Raw genomic sequence first — 26,513 nt, 5'->3', positions numbered from 1 at the left:
ATTGGTTTAAACTATTGAGAAGGAAAATATGTTACGCAAGGCATGAGTGATATCGTCAAGGCACATTTGAATAACATTACTTCACGTAATTGGAAGCAGAAGCCCTTGGTAAGTATGTTCTTTTAATGTCCCATGAGTGCGTAAGAAATCGAATTTACGGTCACTTTGTTAATGCGCTCCGAACAACATGTATATAGTAAACTTTAAAGCCACGATAGTTTTATTTTATATTTAAATAAACATATTTAAGAAAATTACTCCAGATGGAAGTAAACATCTTTTCAAGAAGTTTACACTGCCGCCACGTTGCCACGTGACTAATTCGTAAGTAGGGAAAATGTAGTTTCAACAGAACGCAAGTGAGCTCTATTGGTATTTGCACCTCAGATGGCATAAATTCTGTTTGCGTTTTAGTAGAAACACTCGAGCAAAATACACTGACGTATTCTATAACCCATTAATTACTTTTTCGTGTACTTTACAGGCAGCTCACTGACTCAGCATATTATGGGCTTTATTACCAACCCCTCGATTGAACACATAATGCACTTTACTGCCAACCCCCATGACTCAACATGTTGTGTATTAATATTACCTGGTCTTTGACTCGAGACTTCATGTGTGTCACAGAGTGTTTAAAAACATTACAATATCAATATTGAAGGAGAGTCAAGAAAAGTGACCTACCAACGAACGTGTCACGAGAGGCAGCAGGGTAGAAACTTGGAACCATAAACGGAAATGCCGGCAGTGCAGGTTTCAAGCTTGTTGTAGCCTTTAGCGTGAAGTCACTTGTTGGAACGTTTAATCGCCAGCTTGGATAGTGAGAAGAGAGATGTTCTGGTAACTGCAAATGAATTCCAAGTGAAGGAGGAGACGACAAAGTGGATGGTAAAACGTCGGATTCTACGGAAAGAACACCATTTTCTGTTTTTATCATTATATAAAGACATTTATCTCGTAACTAACATCCTATTACTTTAACATTTGAAGTAAACGTTTCGTGTGTGTATTTAATAGCAAAACTAAATCGTGCTATCTGATTGTAGCGTTGTAAATCCGTAGGCTTACCTATGTTTCACCGGGCGACCAATCCGAATGAACAGAAACTACCTGTTGATGTTCCTAAAATTTATAAAAATTCAAAGAACGGTTAAAGAAAAATTGAATGATGTATCGATGTTAAACAGCTTATAAAGTGAAGTCGGTGAACGAGAAGTCCGTCGTTGCAAATGGACAAAGTCATCAACAGAAAACAGTTCCTAATAACTTATATAAACTGAAAGGTTAATTATATGGATAAGCACGTGCGTGATGATTCCTGACGAAACCTATTCTATGTCGAGTTCATAGACAATTAAGATTTCATAAGTCGTAGACATGTTCTTAAATGACCTTGTTTTGCGTCAACAGAAACTGCACGACTTCAACCAACTGAACCTCAAAGATGGGGCCATTTGCTTTGTTATGTCAATGCTCTTAGGTTATGTTGAAACCCACTTCATGAAGAATTTCATCAGGAGAAAACACAAACTAAAATAGATAAAGCGAAAAGAGGCAAATTAAAACCAACAACAACAAACAAACACTCATTATGTTTGTAAATCAAATATAACAAGTTTAGCATTGTCAACTTATATTCAGATAGGAGATTCCTCGTTGTCTTCAATGGCTGTCGGGTAGAGAGCAGAAATGTATGAGAAATCGAGAAGGATTTTCTTGTATTTCTAGGAATAAACTCCGAATCGAACTACGATAACGACACACACACACACATAGAAAAATTTCTGAGTCCAAAAGTGTTCTAGTGAGTCAAAACATGAATGTTTTAACAAGTATGCAACTTTCCTTGTACGTTTTAGATGTATACAGTTGCTTTCAATTAGTACGCCCGAGTAAACACGTCCGCAGGTCGTATTTTTGTTATTGTACTCAAGAAAAGAAATAATCCCAAGATAATTCTTTAACCTGTTGACTGCCAAGTATTTCAGCTGCTACAATACAACTCTAATGCTTCTTCATTTTGTAACTTTTTTCGTGACGCCATTTTGGATCGAAAGTGAAACAATTTGTAAGTAGGTCAAACGCATGTATGGTGCTGCCATCTAGCGTTGCAGTTAGGTATTATTGAGAACGAATTAACTCGTCCGAGGTACTGTGTTACCGATCGGCTTGAACGAGTTATCTCGTCTACGGCACTGAACAGGTTAAGAAAGCAGTCATGAAGGATGCAAACTTACGAGATTTGTCTTTGAACGCCTAATTATTATTAGTTTTTCAGATCAGAGGCTATCTTCTGATGATTTTGTTAGGACTAAATGCACTGTTATTGTCGTAATTAATGTCAAATTTTTTGGACACACAGACATACGTATACACTATCACAATTACGAATGGGTAAAAAAACAGACGAATTGTTTGGCAGACTCTTAAAGAAGGTTCTAGAATAAACTATTTCAAGAATAACTAAATATTGGATATTGTATATTTAAATATTAACCATAGAGTTATCGTAACACTCAAATGTACAAAAGATTTGTATGATTTTAGTGCTAAGCTCGGATTTTAGTAAAGTATACAATAATTAGCCTAATGTAATTACATACTATCCATTTTAACTCTGACTTCTTTATAAAAGTACAGCATATGATGAGCTAACTCTTCATGACAGGGAAAAAAAGACAAAAATGTATTTTCCTGAATTAAAGCCAGATTTTTATGTATCCTCACTCTAAAATTTCAATCCATAACTTACTACAACAGAGTTGTGATAAAAACCACATTTACTATCATTTTTCCAAATTATTCTTAATTTGTTCGTTTTGGATTTAAAAGAGATGTGCGTAAAATAGGCCTTTTGTTTGTTTGTTTTGAATTTCGTGCAAAGCTACTCGAGAGCTATCTGCGCTAGCCGTCCCTAATTTAGCAGTGTAAGACTAGAGGGAAGGCAGCTAGTCATCACCATCCACCGCTAACTCTTTGGCTACTCTTTTACCAACGAATAGTCGGATTGGCCGTCACATTATAACGCTTCCACGGCTGAAAGGGCGAGCATGTTTAGTGCGACGGGGATTTGAACCCACGACCCTCAGAGTACGAGTCGAACGCCTTAACCCACCTGGCCATACCGGGCCCATACCAGGCCTTTTGTAACCTTTTATGGAAGGCTTTGGTTTGTTTTGAATTTCGCGCTAGGCTACTTGAGGGCTATCTGCGCGAGCCGTCCTTAATTTAATGGTGTAAGACTAGAGGTAAAGCAGCTAGTTATCACTACCCACACGCTAGCTCTTGGGCTACTCTTTTACCAACGAATAGTGTGATTGATCTTCACATTATAACACCCCCACGGTTGAAAGGGCAAACAGTTTTGTGTGACGGGGATTCGAACCAGCAACTCTCGGATTACGAGTGGAACGTCTTAACCACCTGGCCATGCCGAGCCACTTTATGGAAGGCAGAGGAGAACAACTGTTATAATAACAGATCACGTTTGTTGTATCTTAGTTAACCTAATGAACTCTGGTAGTGAACGAATGCGTCGTTGACGATAGATATAATGGGCGTAGTGTGGTTGAAATACTATTATAAGTTCTTCTTCTCTAATAATTGCTATATTATGATGAATATAACTACTTATTTTAAAGCTAGTTGTAATTAAATATAATAACACCTCTTCCATTGACTTTTCAATATAATCGCCTCTTAGCAGTTTAGAACGATCGAACAAACTGAAAGTTTTTAAACGGCCTACGTAGCGCATCGATAGTGAGAAATGTACAAACATATAATCTGGGTTTCCCAGGATCTTCGTCTATGAAAATAATTTCTCTGTAAGGCTTGAATCAATCTTTGTTTATCAAATCTCAAACTGCCATTCACGTACTATCATAAATTACATTATGCTAAGTAATTTTATAATGTTTGAAGATAAGTGGAAAGTTACACCATGGGCTATCAGTACTGTGCTCACCACAGGTATCGAAACCCAGTTTATAGCTTTGTAAGTCCACAGACATACCGCTATGTCACTGGGAAGAGGGGTCATAAGTGCTCTACCTACCAACGGTATCGAAACCCAGTTTCCAGAGGAACAGATATGCAGATATATTGCTGTGCCACTGGGGACATAATGTTGCTGCTTGCAACAACAAACCCTCCTAACGGCACAGCGGTATGTCTGTAGACTTACACCGCTAGAAACCAGGTTTCGATACTCGTGGTGGGCAGAGCATACATAGCCCATTGTATAGGTTTGTGCTTAATTAATACAAACAGACAAACAAATACAACAAGAAGAAACAACTCTAAACGTTAGATATAATTGTTTATCTTCCACGTAAGACACTTAAAGATGATTCATTAGTTAACAGTGAGGTTAAATAGAATTAATAATGACCATTCTTATGTTGACTAGTGATCATAAACCTTAAAACCCAGAAGTAGTTTGGTGCACACAAAAATTTAGATATATGTTTAAATAATAAGAGAGTGTCTGAGGACCTCCCTTGAGCATTCTGGATATAAACTATATCAAAGTTGCGTGAATAAGTTTCCGTATCTTTAATGCTTAAATAATCTGATTCATAATCGAATTTATCTAAATAAATCGTCTCACACTGGCATAGCGGTAAGTCTTCTGAGCTACAACGTTAAAATTAGGGGTTAGATTCCCCTCGGTGGACACAGCAGATAGCTTATAAATTTTGATATTTGAAATGATTCTGTCAATATCGGGTAATGCGCGTGTAGTACCTTAAGTGTTAGCTTCTGTTAATATCTGTTAATGCGTGTGTAGTACCTTAAGTGTTAGCTTTACTTTGTTCTTAAGTTTTTTGTTACGTCATCACCAATAAGGTTTCGAATTTCTATAAATCTCTAGTAAGATACTAATTGAATTTTTAAAAAAGTCTACCAAAAGTCTACCAAACGTCTCTCGAGTGGATATAATCCGTTTTATTTATTTTGTTTCTTGTCAAGCGCAAAGCTGTATATTTCGTAGACTGTCTGAGCTGTGTTTATGGCAGGGATTAAATCTGAATTTTAGAGTTTTAAACCCTTAAGCTTATTACTTAGCCACCAACGAAAACAGTATTTAATAGCAACAGTGTTGTTTGAAATTTCAATTTTGGACCATTAGCTACGACTCAGAGGACTCGAATTATCGTTTATTTTAAGAGACCTAACAGAAGTTTTTTTTCCTTATTGCTGGATTTTGAAGCATTCTGACCCGGGTTAGAAACAGTGCGCTAGCCCGAAATATTCCTTGCACTTTAAACTGTAAGCGCATTATAAGAATAACAGTTAATTTAATAGCATGGATGGTGGATGGTAGGTCGCTGCTACATGTGTAGTTGGAATACGGTTGGTTACAAATAACCACTGTTTATTTACTTTGTAATACGAGATAACTGTGTAGCTGGAATATGGTTGGTTACAAATAGCCACTGTTTATTTACTTTGTAATACGTGATAACTGTGTAGCTGGAATATGGTTGGTTACAAATAGCCACTGTTTATTTACTTTTTAACACGTGATAACTGTGTAGCTGGAATATGGTTGGTTACAAATAGCCACTGTTTATTTACTTTTTAACACGTGATAACTGTGTAGCTGGAATATGGTTGGTTACAAATAGCCACTGTTTATTTACTTTGTAATACGTGATAACTGTGTAGCTGGAATATGGTTGGTTACAAATAGCCACTGTTTATTTACTTTGTAATACGTGATAACTGTGTAGCTGGAATATGGTTGGTTACAAATAGCCACTGTTTATTTACTTTGTAATACGTGATAACTGTGTAGCTGGAATATGGTTGGTTACAAATAGCCACTGTTTATTTACTTTTTAACACGTGATAACTGTGTAGCTGGAATATGGTTGGTTACAAATAGCCACTGTTTATTTACTTTTTAACACGTGATAACTGTGTAGCTGGAATATGGTTGGTTACAAATAGCCACTGTTTATTTACTTTTTAATACGTGATAACTGTGTAGCTGGAATATGGTTGGTTACAAATAACCACTGTTTATTTACTTTTTAATACGTGATAACTGTGTAGCTGGAATATGGTTGGTTACAAATAACCACTGTTTATTTACTTTGTAATACGTGATAACTGTGTAGCTGGAATATGGTTGGTTACAAATTACCACTGTTTATTTACTTTTTAACACGTAATAACTGTGTAGCTGGAATATGGTTGGTAATATCCTAATTAACTTTTAACTCCCAAACCACATTTTTTTTTCTTAAATACCAAATAAGTAATCACTATTACAATTATAATATCAACATTGTTTTGTTCGGATATGTAAACTGTCTTAGCAGTATGGTCTTATATATGTGCTTTAATACCAGCGAATAAGGGGTAAACAGAGACATTAGTTGCGCATAAATCACAATCACTCATTCCAGCTGTTTACTTGAACGGCCACTAAGCATCTTTAAATGTCATAACATTTTGTTTTTACAGAGAAACGTTAACTAACTGAGCAGTTGGCCTTTGCTATCAACACTTTTAACTTGTGATAGACAGGCAGAAGGTGATGTTTTTATAACCTGAATGGTTCATTATGCGATACATAAGTCATAATGTTAGGCTACTGAGCTGAATAAGGAAAGCCAGTCGGCGCCGCTCGCCGTCACAAGGTATTTTTTTCGTTCCCTTAATTGAATAACGAGATTAAATGTCCCCTATAATTCAAAGCGTGGACTGTATTCTGTGACATATTGCAGCTCAAACCTTGGATCTTTTAGTTCGATCCCTTTACAGTGTTATTAGTATTTTATTATTGAAAAGTGTTTATGGAATGTAACCACTGTATTTTTAAAATAACGCAAGAATCACGTGAGCAAGCTTTAGTTATAAAGATACTGGCTAATCTATTTTATCATCCAAAACCTCTAGTTTATATACTATATCAACAATACGTCTTATCACCCCAGACAACTAGTTCATATATCATATCTAACAATATGTCTTTTATCACCAAAGATCCTGATTTCATATATCAAAAATATGACTGTTATCATCCAAGACCTTGAGTACATATATTATATCAACAATGTGACTGTTATCATCCAAGACCTTGAGTACATATATCAACAATATGACTGTTATCATCCAAGACCTTGAGTACATATATCAACTTGTTATCATCCAAGACCTTGAGTACATATATTATATCAACAATGTGACTGTTATCATCCAAGACCTTGAGTACATATATTATATCAACAATGTGACTGTTATCATCCAAGACCTTGAGTACATATATTATATCAACAATGTGACTGTTATCATCCAAGACCTTGAGTACATATACTATATCAACAATGTGACTGTTATCATCCAAGACCTTGAGTACATATATTATATCAACAATGTGACTGTTATCATCCAAGACCTTGAGTACATATATTATATCAACAATGTGACTGTTATCATCCAAGACCTTGAGTACATATATTATATCAACAATGTGACTGTTATCATCCAAGACCTTGAGTACATATATTATATCAACAATGTGACTGTTATCATCCAAGACCTTGAGTACATATATTATATCAACAATGTGACTGTTATCATCCAAGACCTTGAGTACATATATCAACAATCTGACTGTTATCATCCAAGACCTTGAGTACATATATATCAACAATGTGACTGTTATCATCCAAGACCTTGAGTACATATATTATATCAACAATGTGACTGTTATCATCCAAGACCTTGAGTACATATATTATATCAACAATGTGACTGTTATCATCCAAGACCTTGAGTACATATATTATATCAACAATGTGACTGTTATCATCCAAGACCTTGAGTACATATATTATATCAACAATGTGACTGTTATCATCCAAGACCTTGAGTACATATATCAACAATGTGACTGTTATCATCCAAGACCTTGAGTACATATATTATATCAACAATGTGACTGTTATCATCCAAGACCTTGAGTACATATATTATATCAACAATGTGACTGTTATCATCCAAGACCTTGAGTACATATATTATATCAACAATGTGACTGTTATCATCCAAGACCTTGAGTACATATATTATATCAACAATGTGACTGTTATCATCCAAGACCTTGAGTACATATATTATATCAACAATGTGACTGTTATCATCCAAGACCTTGAGTACATATATTATATCAACAATGTGACTGTTATCATCCAAGACCTTGAGTACATATATTATATCAACAATGTGACTGTTATCATCCAAGACCTTGAGTACATATATTATATCAACAATGTGACTGTTATCATCCAAGACCTTGAGTACATATATTATATCAACAATGTGACTGTTATCATCCAAGACCTTGAGTACATATATTATATCAACAATGTGACTGTTATCATCCAAGACCTTGAGTACATATATTATATCAACAATGTGACTGTTATCATCCAAGACCTTGAGTACATATATTATATCAACAATGTGACTGTTATCATCCAAGACCTTGAGTACATATATTATATCAACAATGTGACTGTTATCATCCAAGACCTTGAGTACATATATTATATCAACAATGTGACTGTTATCATCCAAGACCTTGAGTACATATATTATATCAACAATGTGACTGTTATCATCCAAGACCTTGAGTACATATATTATATCAACAATGTGACTGTTATCATCCAAGACCTTGAGTACATATATTATATCAACAATGTGACTGTTATCATCCAAGACCTTGAGTACATATATTATATCAACAATGTGACTGTTATCATCCAAGACCTTGAGTACATATATTATATCAACAATGTGACTGTTATCATCCAAGACCTTGAGTACATATATTATATCAACAATGTGACTGTTATCATCCAAGACCTTGAGTACATATATTATATCAACAATGTGACTGTTATCATCCAAGACCTTGAGTACATATATTATATCAACAATGTGACTGTTATCATCCAAGACCTTGAGTACATATATTATATCAACAATGTGACTGTTATCATCCAAGACCTTGAGTACATATATTATATCAACAATGTGACTGTTATCATCCAAGACCTTGAGTACATATATTATATCAACAATGTGACTGTTATCATCCAAGACCTTGAGTACATATATTATATCAACAATGTGACTGTTATCATCCAAGACCTTGAGTACATATATTATATCAACAATGTGACTGTTATCATCCAAGACCTTGAGTACATATATTATATCAACAATGTGACTGTTATCATCCAAGACCTTGAGTACATATATTATATCAACAATGTGACTGTTATCATCCAAGACCTTGAGTACATATATTATATCAACAATGTGACTGTTATCATCCAAGACCTTGAGTACATATATTATATCAACAATGTGACTGTTATCATCCAAGACCTTGAGTACATATATTATATCAACAATGTGACTGTTATCATCCAAGACCTTGAGTACATATATTATATCAACAATGTGACTGTTATCATCCAAGACCTTGAGTACATATATTATATCAACAATGTGACTGTTATCATCCAAGACCTTGAGTACATATATTATATCAACAATGTGACTGTTATCATCCAAGACCTTGAGTACATATATTATATCAACAATGTGACTGTTATCATCCAAGACCTTGAGTACATATATTATATCAACAATGTGACTGTTATCATCCAAGACCTTGAGTACATATATTATATCAACAATCATCCAAGACCTTGAGTACATATATATATCAACAATGTGACTGTTATCATCCAAGACCTTGAGTACATATATTATATCAACAATGTGACTGTTATCATCCAAGACCTTGAGTACAATCAACAATGTGACTGTTATCATCCAAGACCTTGAGTACATATATTATATCAACAATGTGACTGTTATCATCCAAGACCTTGAGTACATATATTATATCAACAATGTGACTGTTATCATCCAAGACCTTGAGTACATATATTATATCAACAATGTGACTGTTATCATCCAAGACCTTGAGTACATATATCAACAATGTGACTGTTATCATCCAAGACCTTGAGTACATATATTATATCAACAATGTGACTGTTATCATCCAAGACCTTGAGTACATATATATATCAACAATGTGACTGTTATCATCCAAGACCTTGAGTACATATATTATATCAACAATGTGACTGTTATCATCCAAGACCTTGAGTACATATATTATATCAACAATGTGACTGTTATCATCCAAGACCTTGAGTACATATATTATATCAACAATGTGAATGTTATCATCCAAGACCTTGAGTACATATATTATATCAACAATGTGAATGTTATCATCCAAGACCTTGAGTACATATATTATATCAACTTGACTGTTATCATCCAAGACCTTGAGTACATATATTATATCAACAATGTGACTGTTATCATCCAAGACCTTCAGTACATATATCAACAATGTGAATGTTATCATCCAAGACCTTGAGTACATACATTATATCAACAATGTGACTGTTATCATCCAAGACCTTGAGTACATATATTATATCAACAATGTGACTGTTATCATCCAAGACCTTGAGTACATATATTATATCAACAATGTGACTGTTATCATCCAAGACCATGAGTACATATATTATATCAACAATGTGACTGTTATCATCCAAGACCTTGAGTACATATATCAACAATGTGACTGTTATCATCCAAGACCTTGAGTACATATATTATATCAACAATGTGACTGTTATCATCCAAGACCATGAGTACATATATTATATCAACAATGTGACTGTTATCATCCAAGACCTTGAGTACATATATCAACAATGTGACTGTTATCATCCAAGACCTTGAGTACATATATTATATCAACAATGTGACTGTTATCATCCAAGACCTTGAGTACATATATTATATCAACAATGTGACTGTTATCATCCAAGACCATGAGTACATATATTATATCAACAATGTGACTGTTATCATCCAAGACCTTGAGTACATATATCAACAATGTGACTGTTATCATCCAAGACCTTGAGTACATATATTATATCAACAATGTGACTGTTATCATCCAAGACCATGAGTACATATATTATATCAACAATGTGACTGTTATCATCCAAGACCTTGAGTACATATATCAACAATGTGACTGTTATCATCCAAGACCTTGAGTACATATATTATATCAACAATGTGACTGTTATCATCCAAGACCTTGAGTACATATATTATATCAACAATGTGACTGTTATCATCCAAGACCATGAGTACATATATTATATCAACAATGTGACTGTTATCATCCAAGACCTTGAGTACATATATCAACAATGTAACTGCTATCATCCAAGACCTTGAGTACATATATTATATCAACAATGTGACTGTTATCATCCAAGACCTTGAGTACATATATTATATCAACAATGTGACTGTTATCATCCAAGACCTTGAGTACATATATTATATCAACAATGTGACTGTTATCATCCAAGACCTTGAGTACATATATTTATCAACAATGTGACTGTTATAATCTAAGACCTTGAGTACATATATTATATCAACAATGTGACTGTCATCATCCAAGACCTTGAGTACATATATCAACAATGTGACTGTTATCATCCAAGACCTTGAGTACATATATCAACAATATGACTGTTATCATCCAAGACCTTTAGTACATATATTATATCAACAATGTGACTGTTATCATCCAAGACCTTGAGTACATATACTATATCAACAATGTGACTGTTATCATACCAGACCTTGAGTACATATATATCAACAATGTGACTGTTATCATCCAAGACCTTGAGTACATATATCAACAATGTGACTGTTATCATCCAAGACCTTGAGTACATATATTATATCAACAATGTGACTGTTATCATCCAAGACCTTGAGTACATATATTATATCAACAATGTGACTGTTATCATCCAAGACCTTGAGTACATATATTATATCAACAATGTGAATGTTATCATCCAAGAACTTGAGTACATATATTATATCAACAATGTGAATGTTATCATCCAAGACCTTGAGTACATATATTATATCAACAATGTGAATGTTATCATCCAAGAACTTGAGTACATATATTATATCAACAATGTGAATGTTATCATCCAAGAACTTGAGTACATATATTATATCAACAATGTGACTGTTATCATCCAAGACCTTCAGTACATATATCAACAATGTGAATGTTATCATCCAAGACCTTGAGTACATACATTATATCAACAATGTCACTGTTATCATCCAAGACCTTGAATACATATATTATATCAACAATGTGACTGTTATCATCCAAGACCTTGAGTACATATATTATATCAACAATGTGACTATTATCATCCAAGACCTTGAGTACATATATTATATCAACAATGTGACTGTTATCATCCAAGACCATGAGAACATATATTATATCAACAATGTGACTGTTATCATCCAAGACCTTGAGTACATATATTATATCAACAACGTGACTGTTATCATCCAAGACCTTGAGTACATATATCAACAATGTGACTGTTATCATCCAAGACCTTGAGTACATATATTATATCAACAATGTGACTGTTATCATCCAAGACCATGAGTACATATATTATATCAACAATGTGACTGTTATCATCCAAGACCTTGAGTACATATATTATATCAACAATGTGACTGTTATCATCCAAGACCATGAGTACATATATTATATCAACAATGTGACTGTTATCATCCAAGACCTTGAGTACATATATCAACAATGTGACTGTTATCATGCAAGACCTTGAGTACATATATTATATCAACAATGTGACTGTTATCATCCAAGACCATGAGTACATATATTATATCAACAATGTGACTGTTATCATCCAAGACCTTGAGTACATATATCAACAATGTGACTGTTATCATCCAAGACCTTGAGTACATATATCAACAATGTGAATGTTATCATCCAAGACCTTGAGTACATATATTATATCAACAATGTGACTGTTATCATCCAAGACCTTGAGTACATATATTATATCAACAATGTGACTGTTATCATCCAAGACCTTGAGTACATATATTATATCAACAATGTGACTGTTATCATCCAAGACCTTGAGTACATATACTATATCAACAATGTGACTGTTATCATCCAAGACCTTGAGTACATATATTATATCAACAATGTGACTGTTATCATCCAAGACCTTGAGTACATATATTATATCAACAATGTGACTGTTATCATCCAAGACCTTGAGTACATATATTATATCAACAATGTGACTGTTATCATCCAAGACCTTGAGTACATATATTATATCAACAATGTGACTGTTATCATCCAAGACCATGAGTACATATATTATATCAACAATGTGACTGTTATCATCCAAGACCTTGAGTACATATATCAACAATGTAACTGCTATCATCCAAGACCTTGAGTACATATATTATATCAACAATGTGACTGTTATCATCCAAGACCTTGAGTACATATATTATATCAACAATGTGACTGTTATCATCCAAGACCTTGAGTACATATATTATATCAACAATGTGACTGTTATCATCCAAGACCTTGAGTACATATATTTATCAACAATGTGACTGTTATCATCCAAGACCTTGAGTACATATATTATATCAACAATGTGACTGTTATCATCCAAGACCTTGAGTACATATATCAACAATGTGACTGTTATCATCCAAGACCTTGAGTACATATATCAACAATGTGACTGTTATCATCCAAGACCTTTAGTACATATATTATATCAACAATGTGACTGTTATCATCCAAGACCTTGAGTACATATATTATATCAACAATGTGACTGTTATCATACCAGACCTTGAGTACATATATATATCAACAATGTGACTGTTATCATCCAAGACCTTGAGTACATATATTATATCAACAATGTGACTGTTATCATCCAAGACCTTGAGTACATATATTATATCAACAATGTGACTGTTATCATCCAAGACCTTGAGTACATATATTATATCAACAATGTGACTGTTATCATCCAAGACCTTGAGTACATATATTATATCAACAATGTGAATGTTATCATCCAAGACCTTGAGTACATATATTATATCAACAATGTGAATGTTATCATCCAAGACCTTGAGTACATATATTATATCAACAATGTGAATGTTATCATCCAAGACCTTGAGTACATATATTATATCAACAATGTGACTGTTATCATCCAAGACCTTGAGTACATATATTATATCAACAATGTGACTGTTATCATCCAAGACCTTGAGTACATATATTATACATATATCAACAATGTGATATGTTATCATCCAAGACCTTGAGTACATATATTATATCAACAATGTGACTGTTATCATCCAAGACCTTGAGTACATATATTATATCAACAATGTGACTGTTATCATCCAAGACCTTGAGTACATATATTATATCAACAATGTGACTGTTATCATCCAAGACCTTGAGTACATATATTATATCAACAATGTGACTGTTATCATCCAAGACCAATGAGTACATACATATTATATCAACAATGTGACTGTTATCATCCAAGACCTTGAGTACATATATCAACAATGTGACTGTTATCATCCAAGACCTTGAGTACATATATTATATCAACAATGTGACTGTTATCATCCAAGACCTTGAGTACATATATTATATCAACAATGTGACTGTTATCATCCAAGACCTTGAGTACATATATTATATCAACAATGTGACTGTTATCATCCAAGACCTTGAGTACATATATTATATCAACAATGTGACTGTTATCATCCAAGACCTTGAGTACATATATCAACAATGTGACTGTTATCATCCAAGACCTTGAGTACATATATTATATCAACAATGTGACTGTTATCATCCAAGACCTTGAGTACATATATCAACAATGTGACTGTTATCATCCAAGACCTTGAGTACATATATTATATCAACAATGTGACTGTTATCATCCAAGACCTTGAGTACATATATTATATCAACAATGTGACTGTTATCATCCAAGACCTTGAGTACATATATTATATCAACAATGTGACTGTTATCATCCAAGACCTTGAGTACATATATTATATCAACAATGTGACTGTTATCATCCAAGACCTTGAGTACATACATTATATCAACAATGTGACTGTTATCATCCAAGACCTTGAGTACATATATTATATCAACAATGTGACTGTTATCATCCAAGACCTTGAGTACATATATTATATCAACAATGTGACTGTTATCATCCAAGACCTTGAGTACATATATTATATCAACAATGTGACTGTTATCATCCAAGACCTTGAGTACATATATTATATCAACAATGTGACTGTTATCATCCAAGACCTTGAGTACATATATTATATCAACAATGTGACTGTTATCATCCAAGACCTTGAGTACATATAGTTATATCAACAATGTGACTGTTATCATCCAAGACCTTGAGTACATATATTATATCAACAATGTGACTGTTATCATCCAAGACCTTGAGTACATATATTATATCAACAATGTGACTGTTATCATCCAAGACCTTGAGTACATCCAAGACCTTATACATATATTATATCAACAATGTGACTGTTATCATCCAAGACCTTGAGTACATATATTATATCAACAATGTGACTGTTATCATCCAAGACCTTGAGTACAAGACCTTGATATATATTATATCAACAATGTGACTGTTATCATCCAAGACCTTGAGTACATATATTATATCAACAATGTGACTGTTATCATCCAAGACCTTGAGTACATATATTATATCAACAATGTGACTGTTATCATCCAAGACCTTGAGTACATATATTATATCAACAATGTGACTGTTATCATCCAAGACCTTGAGTACATATATTATATCAACAATGTGACTGTTATCATCCAAGACCTTGAGTACATATATTATATCAACAATGTGACTGTTATCATCCAAGACCTTGAGTACATATATTATATCAACAATGTGACTGTTATCATCCAAGACCTTGAGTACATATATTATATCAACAATGTGACTGTTATCATCCAAGACCTTGAGTACATATATTATATCAACAATGTGACTGTTATCATCCAAGACCTTGAGTACATATATTATATCAACAATGTGACTGTTATCATCCAAGACCTTGAGTACATATATTATATCAACAATGTGACTGTTATCATCCAAGACCTTGAGTACATATATTATATCAACAATGTGACTGTTATCATCCAAGACCTTGAGTACATATATTATATCAACAATGTGACTGTTATCATCCAAGACCAAGACCTTGAGTACATCCAAGACCTTATACATATATCAACAATGTGACTGTTATCATCCAAGACCTTGAGTACATATATTATATCAACAATGTGACTGTTATCATCCAAGACCATGAGTACATATATTATATCAACAATGTGACTGTTATCATCCAAGACCTTGAGTACATATATTATATCAACAATGTGACTGTTATCATCCAAGACCTTGAGTACATATATTATATCAACAATGTGACTGTTATCATCCAAGACCTTGAGTACATATATTATATCAACAATGTGACTGTTATCATCCAAGACCTTGAGTACATATATTATATCAACAATGTGACTGTTATCATCCAAGACCTTGAGTACATATATTATATCAACAATGTGACTGTTATCATCCAAGACCTTGAGTACATATATTATACAACAATGTGACTGTTATCATCCAAGACCTTGAGTATATATATCAACAATGTGACTGTTATCATCCAAGACCTTGAGTACATATATTATATCAACAATGTGACTGTTATCATCCAAGACCTTGAGTACTGTTATCATATAGTTATATCAACAATGTGACTGTTATCATCCAAGACCTTGAGTACATATATTATATCAACAATGTGACTGTTATCATCCAAGACCTTGAGTACATATATTATATCAACAATGTGACTGTTATCATCCAAGACCTTGAGTACATATATATCAACAATGTGACTGTTATCATCCAAGACCTTGAGTTATATCAACAATGTGACTGTTATCATCCAAGACCTTGAGTACATATATTATATCAACAATGTGACTGTTATCATCCAAGACCTTGAGTACATATATTATATCAACAATGTGACTGTTATCATCCAAGACCTTGAGTACATATATTATATCAACAATGTGACTGTTATCATCCAAGACCTTGAGTACATATACATATATCAACAATGTGACTGTTATCATCCAAGACCTTGAGTACATATATTATATCAACAATGTGACTGTTATCATCCAAGACCTTGAGTACATTATATCAACAATGTGTACATCCAAGACCTTAGTTATATCAACAATGTGACTGTTATCATCCAAGACCTTGAGTACATATATTATATCAACAATGTGACTGTTATCATCCAAGAAGACCTTGAGTACATATATTATATCAACAATGTGACTGTTATCATCCAAGACCTTGAGTACATATATTATATCAACAATGTGACTGTTATCATCCAAGACCTTGAGTACATATATATATCAACAATGTATCAACAATGTGACTGTTATCATCAACAAGACCTTGAGTACATATATTATATCAACAATGTGACTGTTATCATCCAAGACCTTGAGTACATATATTATATCAACAATGTGACTGTTATCATCCAAGACCTTGAGTACATATATATATCAACAATGTGACTGTTATCATCCAAGACCTTGAGTACATATATTATATCAACAATGTGACTGTTATCATCCAAGACCTTGAGTACATATATTATATCAACAATGTGACTGTTATCATCCAAGACCTTGAGTACATATATTATATCAACAATGTGACTGTTATCATCCAAGACCTTGAGTACATATATTATATCAACAATGTGACTGTTATCATCCAAGACCTTGAGTACATATATTATATCAACAATGTGACTGTTATCATCCAAGACCTTGAGTACATATATTATATCAACAATGTGACTGTTATCATCCAAGACCTTGAGTACATATATTATATCAACAATGTGACTGTTATCATCCAAGACCTTGAGTACATATATTATATCAACAATGTGACTGTTATCATCCAAGACCTTGAGTACATATATTATATCAACAATGTGACTGTTATCATCCAAGACCTTGAGTACATATATTATATCAACAATGTGACTGTTATCATCCAAGACCTTGAGTACATATATTATATCAACAATGTGACTGTTATCATCCAAGACCTTGAGTACATTATATCAACAATGTGACTGTTATCATCCAAGACCTTGAGTACATATATTATATCAACAATGTGACTGTTATCATCCAAGACCTTGAGTACATATATTATATCAACAATGTGACTGTTATCATCCAAGACCTTGAGTACATATATTATATCAACAATGTGACTGTTATCATCCAAGACCTTGAGTACATATATTATATCAACAATGTGACTGTTATCATCCAAGACCTTGAGTACATATATCAACAATGTGACTGTTATCATCCAAGACCTTGAGTACATATATTATATCAACAATGTGACTGTTATCATCCAAGACCATGAGTACATATATTATATCAACAATGTGACTGTTATCATCCAAGACCATGAGTTCATATATATCAACAATGTGACTGTTATCATCCAAGACCTTGAGTACATATATTATATCAACAATGTGACTGTTATCATCCAAGACCTTGAGTACATATATTATATCAACAATGTGACTGTTATCATCCAAGACCTTGAGTTATATCAACAATGTGACTGTTATCATCCAAGACCTTGAGTACATATATTATATCAACAATGTGACTGTTATCATCCAAGACCTTGAGTACATATATTATATCAACAATGTGACTGTTATCATCCAAGACCTTGAGTACATATATTATATCAACAATGTGACTGTTATCATCCAAGACCTTGAGTACATATATTATATCAACAATGTGACTGTTATCATCCAAGACCTTGAGTACATATATTATATCAACAATGTGACTGTTATCATCCAAGACCTTGAGTACATATATTATATCAACAATGTGACTGTTATCATCCAAGACCTTGAGTACATATATTATATCAACAATGTGACTGTTATCATCCAAGACCTTGAGTACATATATTATATCAACAATGTGACTGTTATCATCCAAGACCTTGAGTACATATATTATATCAACAATGTGACTGTTATCATCCAAGACCTTGAGTACATATATTATATCAACAATGTGACTGTTATCATCCAAGACCTTGAGTACATATATTATATCAACAATGTGACTGTTATCATCCAAGACCTTGAGTACATATATTATATCAACAATGTGACTGTTATCATCCAAGACCTTGAGTACAATATACTGTTATATCAACAATGTGACTGTTATCATCCAAGACCTTGAGTACATATATTATATCAACAATGTGACTGTTATCATCCAAGACCTTGAGTACATATATCAACAATGTGACTGTTATCATCCAAGACCTTGAGTACATATATTATATCAACAATGTGACTGTTATCATCCAAGACCTTGAGTACATATATTATATCAACAATGTGACTGTTATCATCCAAGACCTTGAGTACATATATTATATCAACAATGTGACTGTTATCATCCAAGACCTTGAGTACATATATTATATCAACAATGTGACTGTTATCATCCAAGACCTTGAGTACATATATTATATCAACAATGTGAATGTTATCATCCAAGACCTTGAGTACATATATTATATCAACAATGTGACTGTTATCATCCAAGACCTTGAGTACATATATTATATCAACAATGTGATGTTATCATCCAAGACCTTGAGTACATATATTATATCAACAATGTATGTTATCATCCAAGACCTTGAGTACATATATTATATCAACAATGTGACTGTTATCATCCAAGACCTTGAGTACATATATTATATCAACAATGTGACTGTTATCATCCAAGACCTTGAGTACATATATTATATCAACAATGTGACTGTTATCATCCAAGACCTTGAGTACATATATTATATCAACAATGTGACTGTTATCATCCAAGACCTTGAGTACATATATTATATCAACAATGTGACTGTTATCATCCAAGACCTTGAGTACATATATTATATCAACAATGTGACTGTTATCATCCAAGACCTTGAGTACATATATTATATCAACAATGTGACTGTTATCATCCAAGACCTTGAGTACATATTATATCAACAATATGACTGTTATCATCCAAGACCTTGAGTACATATATCAACAATGTGACTGTTATCATCCAAGACCTTGAGTACATATATTATATCAACAATGTGACTGTTATCATCCAAGACCTTGAGTACATATATTATATCAACAATGTGACTGTTATCATCCAAGACCTTGAGTACATATATTATATCAACAATGTGACTGTTATCATCCAAGACCTTGAGTACATATATCAACAATGTGACTGACCTTGATCATCAACAAGACCTTGAGTACATATATTATATCAACAATGTGACTGTTATCATCCAAGACCTTGAGTACATATATTATATCAACAATGTGACTGTTATCATCCAAGACCTTGAGTACATATATTATATCAACAATGTGACTGTTATCATCCAAGACCTTGAGTACATATATTATATCAACAATGTGACTGTTATCATCCAAGACCTTGAGTACATATATTATATCAACAATGTGACTGTTATCATCCAAGACCTTGAGTACATATATTATATCAACAATGTGACTGTTATCATCCAAGACCTTGAGTACATATATTATATCAACAATGTGACTGTTATCATCCAAGACCTTGAGTACATATATTATATCAACAATGTGACTGTTATCATCCAAGACCTTGAGTACATATATTATATCAACAATGTGACTGTTATCATCCAAGATCAACAATGTGACTGTTATCATCCAAGACCTTGATATATATCAACAATGTGACTGTTATCATCCAAGACCTTGAGTACATATATTATATCAACAATGTGACTGTTATCATCCAAGACCTTGAGTACATATATTATATCAACAATGTGACTGTTATCATCCAAGACCTTGAGTACATATATTATATCAACAATGTGACTGTTATCATCCAAGACCTTGAGTACATATATTATATCAACAATGTGACTGTTATCATCCAAGACCTTGAGTATATATATCAACAATGTGACTGTTAGTATCCAAGACCTTGAGTACATATATCAACAATGTGACTGTTATCATCCAAGACCTTGAGTACATATATTATATCAACAATGTGACTGTTATCATCCAAGACCTTGAGTACATATATTATATCAACAATGTGACTGTTATCATCCAAGACCTTGAGTACATATATTATACAATGTGACTGTTATCATCCAAGACCTTGAGTACATATATCAACAATGTGACTGTTATCATCCAAGAGACCTTGAGTACATATATTATATCAACAATGTGACTGTTATCATCCAAGACCTTGAGTACATATATTATATCAACAATGTGACTGTTATCATCCAAGACCTTGAGTACATATATTATATCAACAATGTGACTGTTATCATCCAAGACCTTGAGTACATATATTATATCAACAATGTGACTGTTATCATCCAAGATCAACTTGAATGTTATACATATATTATTATATCAACAATGTGACTGTTATCATCCAAGACCTTGAGTACATATATTATATCAACAATGTGACTGTTATCATCCAAGACCTTGAGTACATATATTATATCAACAATGTGACTGTTATCATCCAAGACCTTGAGTACATATATTATATCAACAATGTGACTGTTATCATCCAAGACCTTGAGTACATATATTATATCAACAATGTGACTGTTATCATCCAAGACCTTGAGTACATATATTATATCAACAATGTGACTGTTATCATCCAAGACCTTGAGTACATATATTATATCAACAATGTGACTGTTATCATCCAAGACCTTGAGTACATATATTATATCAACAATGTGACTGTTATCATCCAAGACCTTGAGTACATATATTATATCAACAATGTGACATGTTATCATCCAAGACCTTGAGTACATATATTATATCAACAATGTGACTGTTATCATCCAAGACCTTGAGTACTTGAGTATATATATCAACAATGTGACTGTTATCATCCAAGACCTTGAGTACATATATTATATCAACAATGTGACTGTTATCATCCAAGACCTTGAGTACATATATCAACAATGTGACTGTTATCATCCAAGACCTTGAGTACATATATTATATCAACAATGTGACTGTTATCATCCAAGACCTTGAGTACATATATTATATCAACAATGTGACTGTTATCATCCAAGACCTTGAGTACATATATTATATCAACAATGTGACTGTTATCATCCAAGACCTTGAGTACATATATTATATCAACAATGTGACTGTTATCATCCAAGACCTTGAGTACATATATTATATCAACAATGTGACTGTTATCATCCAAGACCTTGAGTACATATATATCAACAATGTGACTGTTATCATCCAAGACCTTGAGTACATATATTATATCAACAATGTGACTGTTATCATCCAAGACCTTGAGTACATATATTATATCAACAATGTGACTGTTATCATCCAAGACCTTGAGTACATATATTATATCAACAATGTGACTGTTATCATCCAAGACCTTGAGTACATATATTATATCAACAATGTGACTGTTATCATCCAAGACCTTGAGTACATATATTATATCAACAATGTGACTGTTATCATCCAAGACCTTGAGTACATATATTATATCAACAATGTGACTGTTATCATCCAAGACCTTGAGTACATATATTATATCAACAATGTGACTGTTATCATCCAAGACCATATACTATATGAGTACCAGACCTTATATTATATCAACAATGTGACTGTTATCATCCAAGACCTTGAGTACATATATCAACAACAATGTGACTGTTATCATCCAAGACCTTGAGTACATATATTATATCAACAATGTGACTGTTATCATCCAAGACCTTGAGTACATATATTATATCAACAATGTGACTGTTATCATCCAAGACCTTGAGTACATATATTATATCAACAATGTGACTGTTATCATCCAAGACCTTGAGTACATATATTATATCAACAATGTGACTGTTATCATCCAAGACCTTGAGTACATATATCAACAATGTGACTGTTATCATCCAAGACCTTGAGTACATATATCAACAATATGACTGTTATCATCCAAGACCTTTAGTACATATATTATATCAACAATGTGACTGTTATCATCCAAGACCTTGAGTACATATATTATATCAACAATGTGACTGTTATCATACCAGACCTTGAGTACATATATATCAACAATGTGACTGTTATCATCCAAGACCTTGAGTACATATATCAACAATGTGACTGTTATCATCCAAGACCTTGAGTACATATATTATATCAACAATGTGACTGTTATCATCCAAGACCTTGAGTACATATATTATATCAACAATGTGACTGTTATCATCCAAGACCTTGAGTACATATATTATATCAACAATGTGAATGTTATCATCCAAGAACTTGAGTACATATATTATATCAACAATGTGAATGTTATCATCCAAGACCTTGAGTACATATATTATATCAACAATGTGAATGTTATCATCCAAGAACTTGAGTACATATATTATATCAACAATGTGAATGTTATCATCCAAGAACTTGAGTACATATATTATATCATCCAACAATGTGACTGTTATCATCCAAGACCTTGAGTAGTACATATATCAACAATGTGAATGTTATCATCCAAGACCTTGAGTACATACATTATATCAACAATGTGACTGTTATCATCCAAGACCTTGAATACATATATTATATCAACAATGTGACTGTTATCATCCAAGACCTTGAGTACATATATTATATCAACAACGTGACTGTTATCATCCAAGACCTTGAGTACATATATTATATCAACAATGTGACTGTTATCATCCAAGACCTTGAGTACATATATTATATCAACAATGTGACTGTTATCATCCAAGACCTTGAGTACATATATTATATCAACAATGTGACTGTTATCATCCAAGACCTTGAGTACATACATATATCAACAATCTGACTGTTATCATCCAAGACCTTGAGTACATATATATCAACAATGTGACTGTTATCATCCAAGACCTTGAGTACATATATTATATCAACAATGTGACTGTTATCATCCAAGACCTTGAGTACATATATTATATCAACAATGTGACTGTTATCATCCAAGACCTTGAGTACATATATTATATCATGTGACAATGTGACTGTTATCATCCAAGACCTTGAGTACATATATTATATCAACAATGTGACTGTTATCATCCAAGACCTTGAGTACATATATTATATCAACAATGTGACTGTTATCATCCAAGACCTTGAGTACATATATCAACAATGTGACTGTTATCATCCAAGACCTTGAGTACATATATTATATCAACAATGTGACTGTTATCATCCAAGACCTTGAGTACATATATTATATCAACAATGTGACTGTTATCATCCAAGACCTTGAGTACATATATTATATCAACAATGTGACTGTTATCATCCAAGACCTTGAGTACATATATTATATCAACAATGTGACTGTTATCATCCAAGACCTTGAGTACATATATTATATCAACAATGTGACTGTTATCATCCAAGACCTTGAGTACATATATTATATCAACAATGTGACTGTTATCATCCAAGACCTTGAGTACATATATTATATCAACAATGTGACTGTTATCATCCAAGACCTTGAGTACATATATTATATCAACAATGTGACTGTTATCATCCAAGACCTTGAGTACATATATTATATCAACAATGTGACTGTTATCATCCAAGACCTTGAGTACATATATTATATCAACAATGTGACTGTTATCATCCAAGACCTTGAGTACATATATTATATCAACAATGTGACTGTTATCATCCAAGACCTTGAGTACATATATTATATCAACAATGTGACTGTTATCATCCAAGACCTTGAGTACATATATTATATCAACAATGTGACTGTTATCATCCAAGACCTTGAGTACATATATTATATCAACAATGTGACTGTTATCATCCAAGACCTTGAGTACATATATTATATCAACAATGTGACTGTTATCATCCAAGACCTTGAGACTGTTATCATCCAAGACCTTGATATATTATATCAACAATGTGACTGTTATCATCCAAGACCTTGAGTACATATATTATATCAACAATGTATTATCATCAACAATGTGTACATATATTATATCAACTGTTATCATCCAAGACCTTGAGTACATATATTATATCAACAATGTGACTGTTATCATCCAAGACCTTGAGTACATATATATATCAACAATGTGACTGTTATCATCCAAGACCTTGAGTACATATATCAACAATGTGACTGTTATCATCCAAGACCTTGAGTACATATATTATATCAACAATGTGACTGTTATCATCCAAGACCTTGAGTACATATATTATATCAACAATGTGACTGTTATCATCCAAGACCTTGATATATTATAACAATGTGACTGTTATCATCCAAGACCTTGAGTACATATATATATCAACAATGTGACTGTTATCATCCAAGACCTTGAGTACATATATTATATCAACAATGTGACTGTTATCATCCAAGACCTTGAGTACATATATTATATCAACAATGTGACTGTTATCATCCAAGACCTTGAGTACATATATTATATCAACAATGTGACTGTTATCATCCAAGACCTTGAGTACATATATTATATCAACAATGTGACTGTTATCATCCAAGACCTTGAGTACATATATTATATCAACAATGTGACTGTTATCATCCAAGACCTTGAGTACATATATTATATCAACAATGTGACTGTTATCATCCAAGACCTTGAGTACATATATTATATCAACAATGTGACTGTTATCATCCAAGACCTTGAGTACATATATTATATCAACAATGTGACTGTTATCATCCAAGACCTTGAGTACATATATTATATCAACAATGTGACTGTTATCATCCAAGACCTTGAGTACATATATTATATCAACAATGTGACTGTTATCATCCAAGACCTTGAGTACATATATTATATCAACAATGTGACTGTTATCATCCAAGACCTTGAGTACATATATTATATCAACAATGTGACTGTTATCATCCAAGACCTTGAGTACATATATTATATCAACAATGTGACTGTTATCATCCAAGACCTTGAGTACATATATTATATCAACAATGTGACTGTTATCATCCA

General features: G+C 32.7%; 1 protein-coding gene across 1 annotated transcript in view; it reads right to left on the bottom strand.

Annotated features, from left to right (window-relative positions):
* The window catches only part of LOC143228865 (uncharacterized), a 75,162-nt gene that overhangs the window by 32,728 nt on the left and 15,921 nt on the right, over positions 1-26,513 (bottom strand). Inside the window, exon 2 of the mRNA XM_076460269.1 lies at positions 688-906. Within this exon, the coding sequence (XP_076316384.1) occupies positions 688-906 (219 nt within the window). The remainder of the gene's footprint in view (positions 1-687; positions 907-26,513) is intronic.

The sequence above is a fragment of the Tachypleus tridentatus genome, chromosome 10, assembly GCF_004210375.1.
Source record: "Tachypleus tridentatus isolate NWPU-2018 chromosome 10, ASM421037v1, whole genome shotgun sequence".
NCBI classification, from domain to species: Eukaryota; Metazoa; Arthropoda; class Merostomata; order Xiphosura; family Limulidae; genus Tachypleus; species Tachypleus tridentatus.
This window is presented reverse-complemented; position numbering and strand designations above follow the sequence as displayed.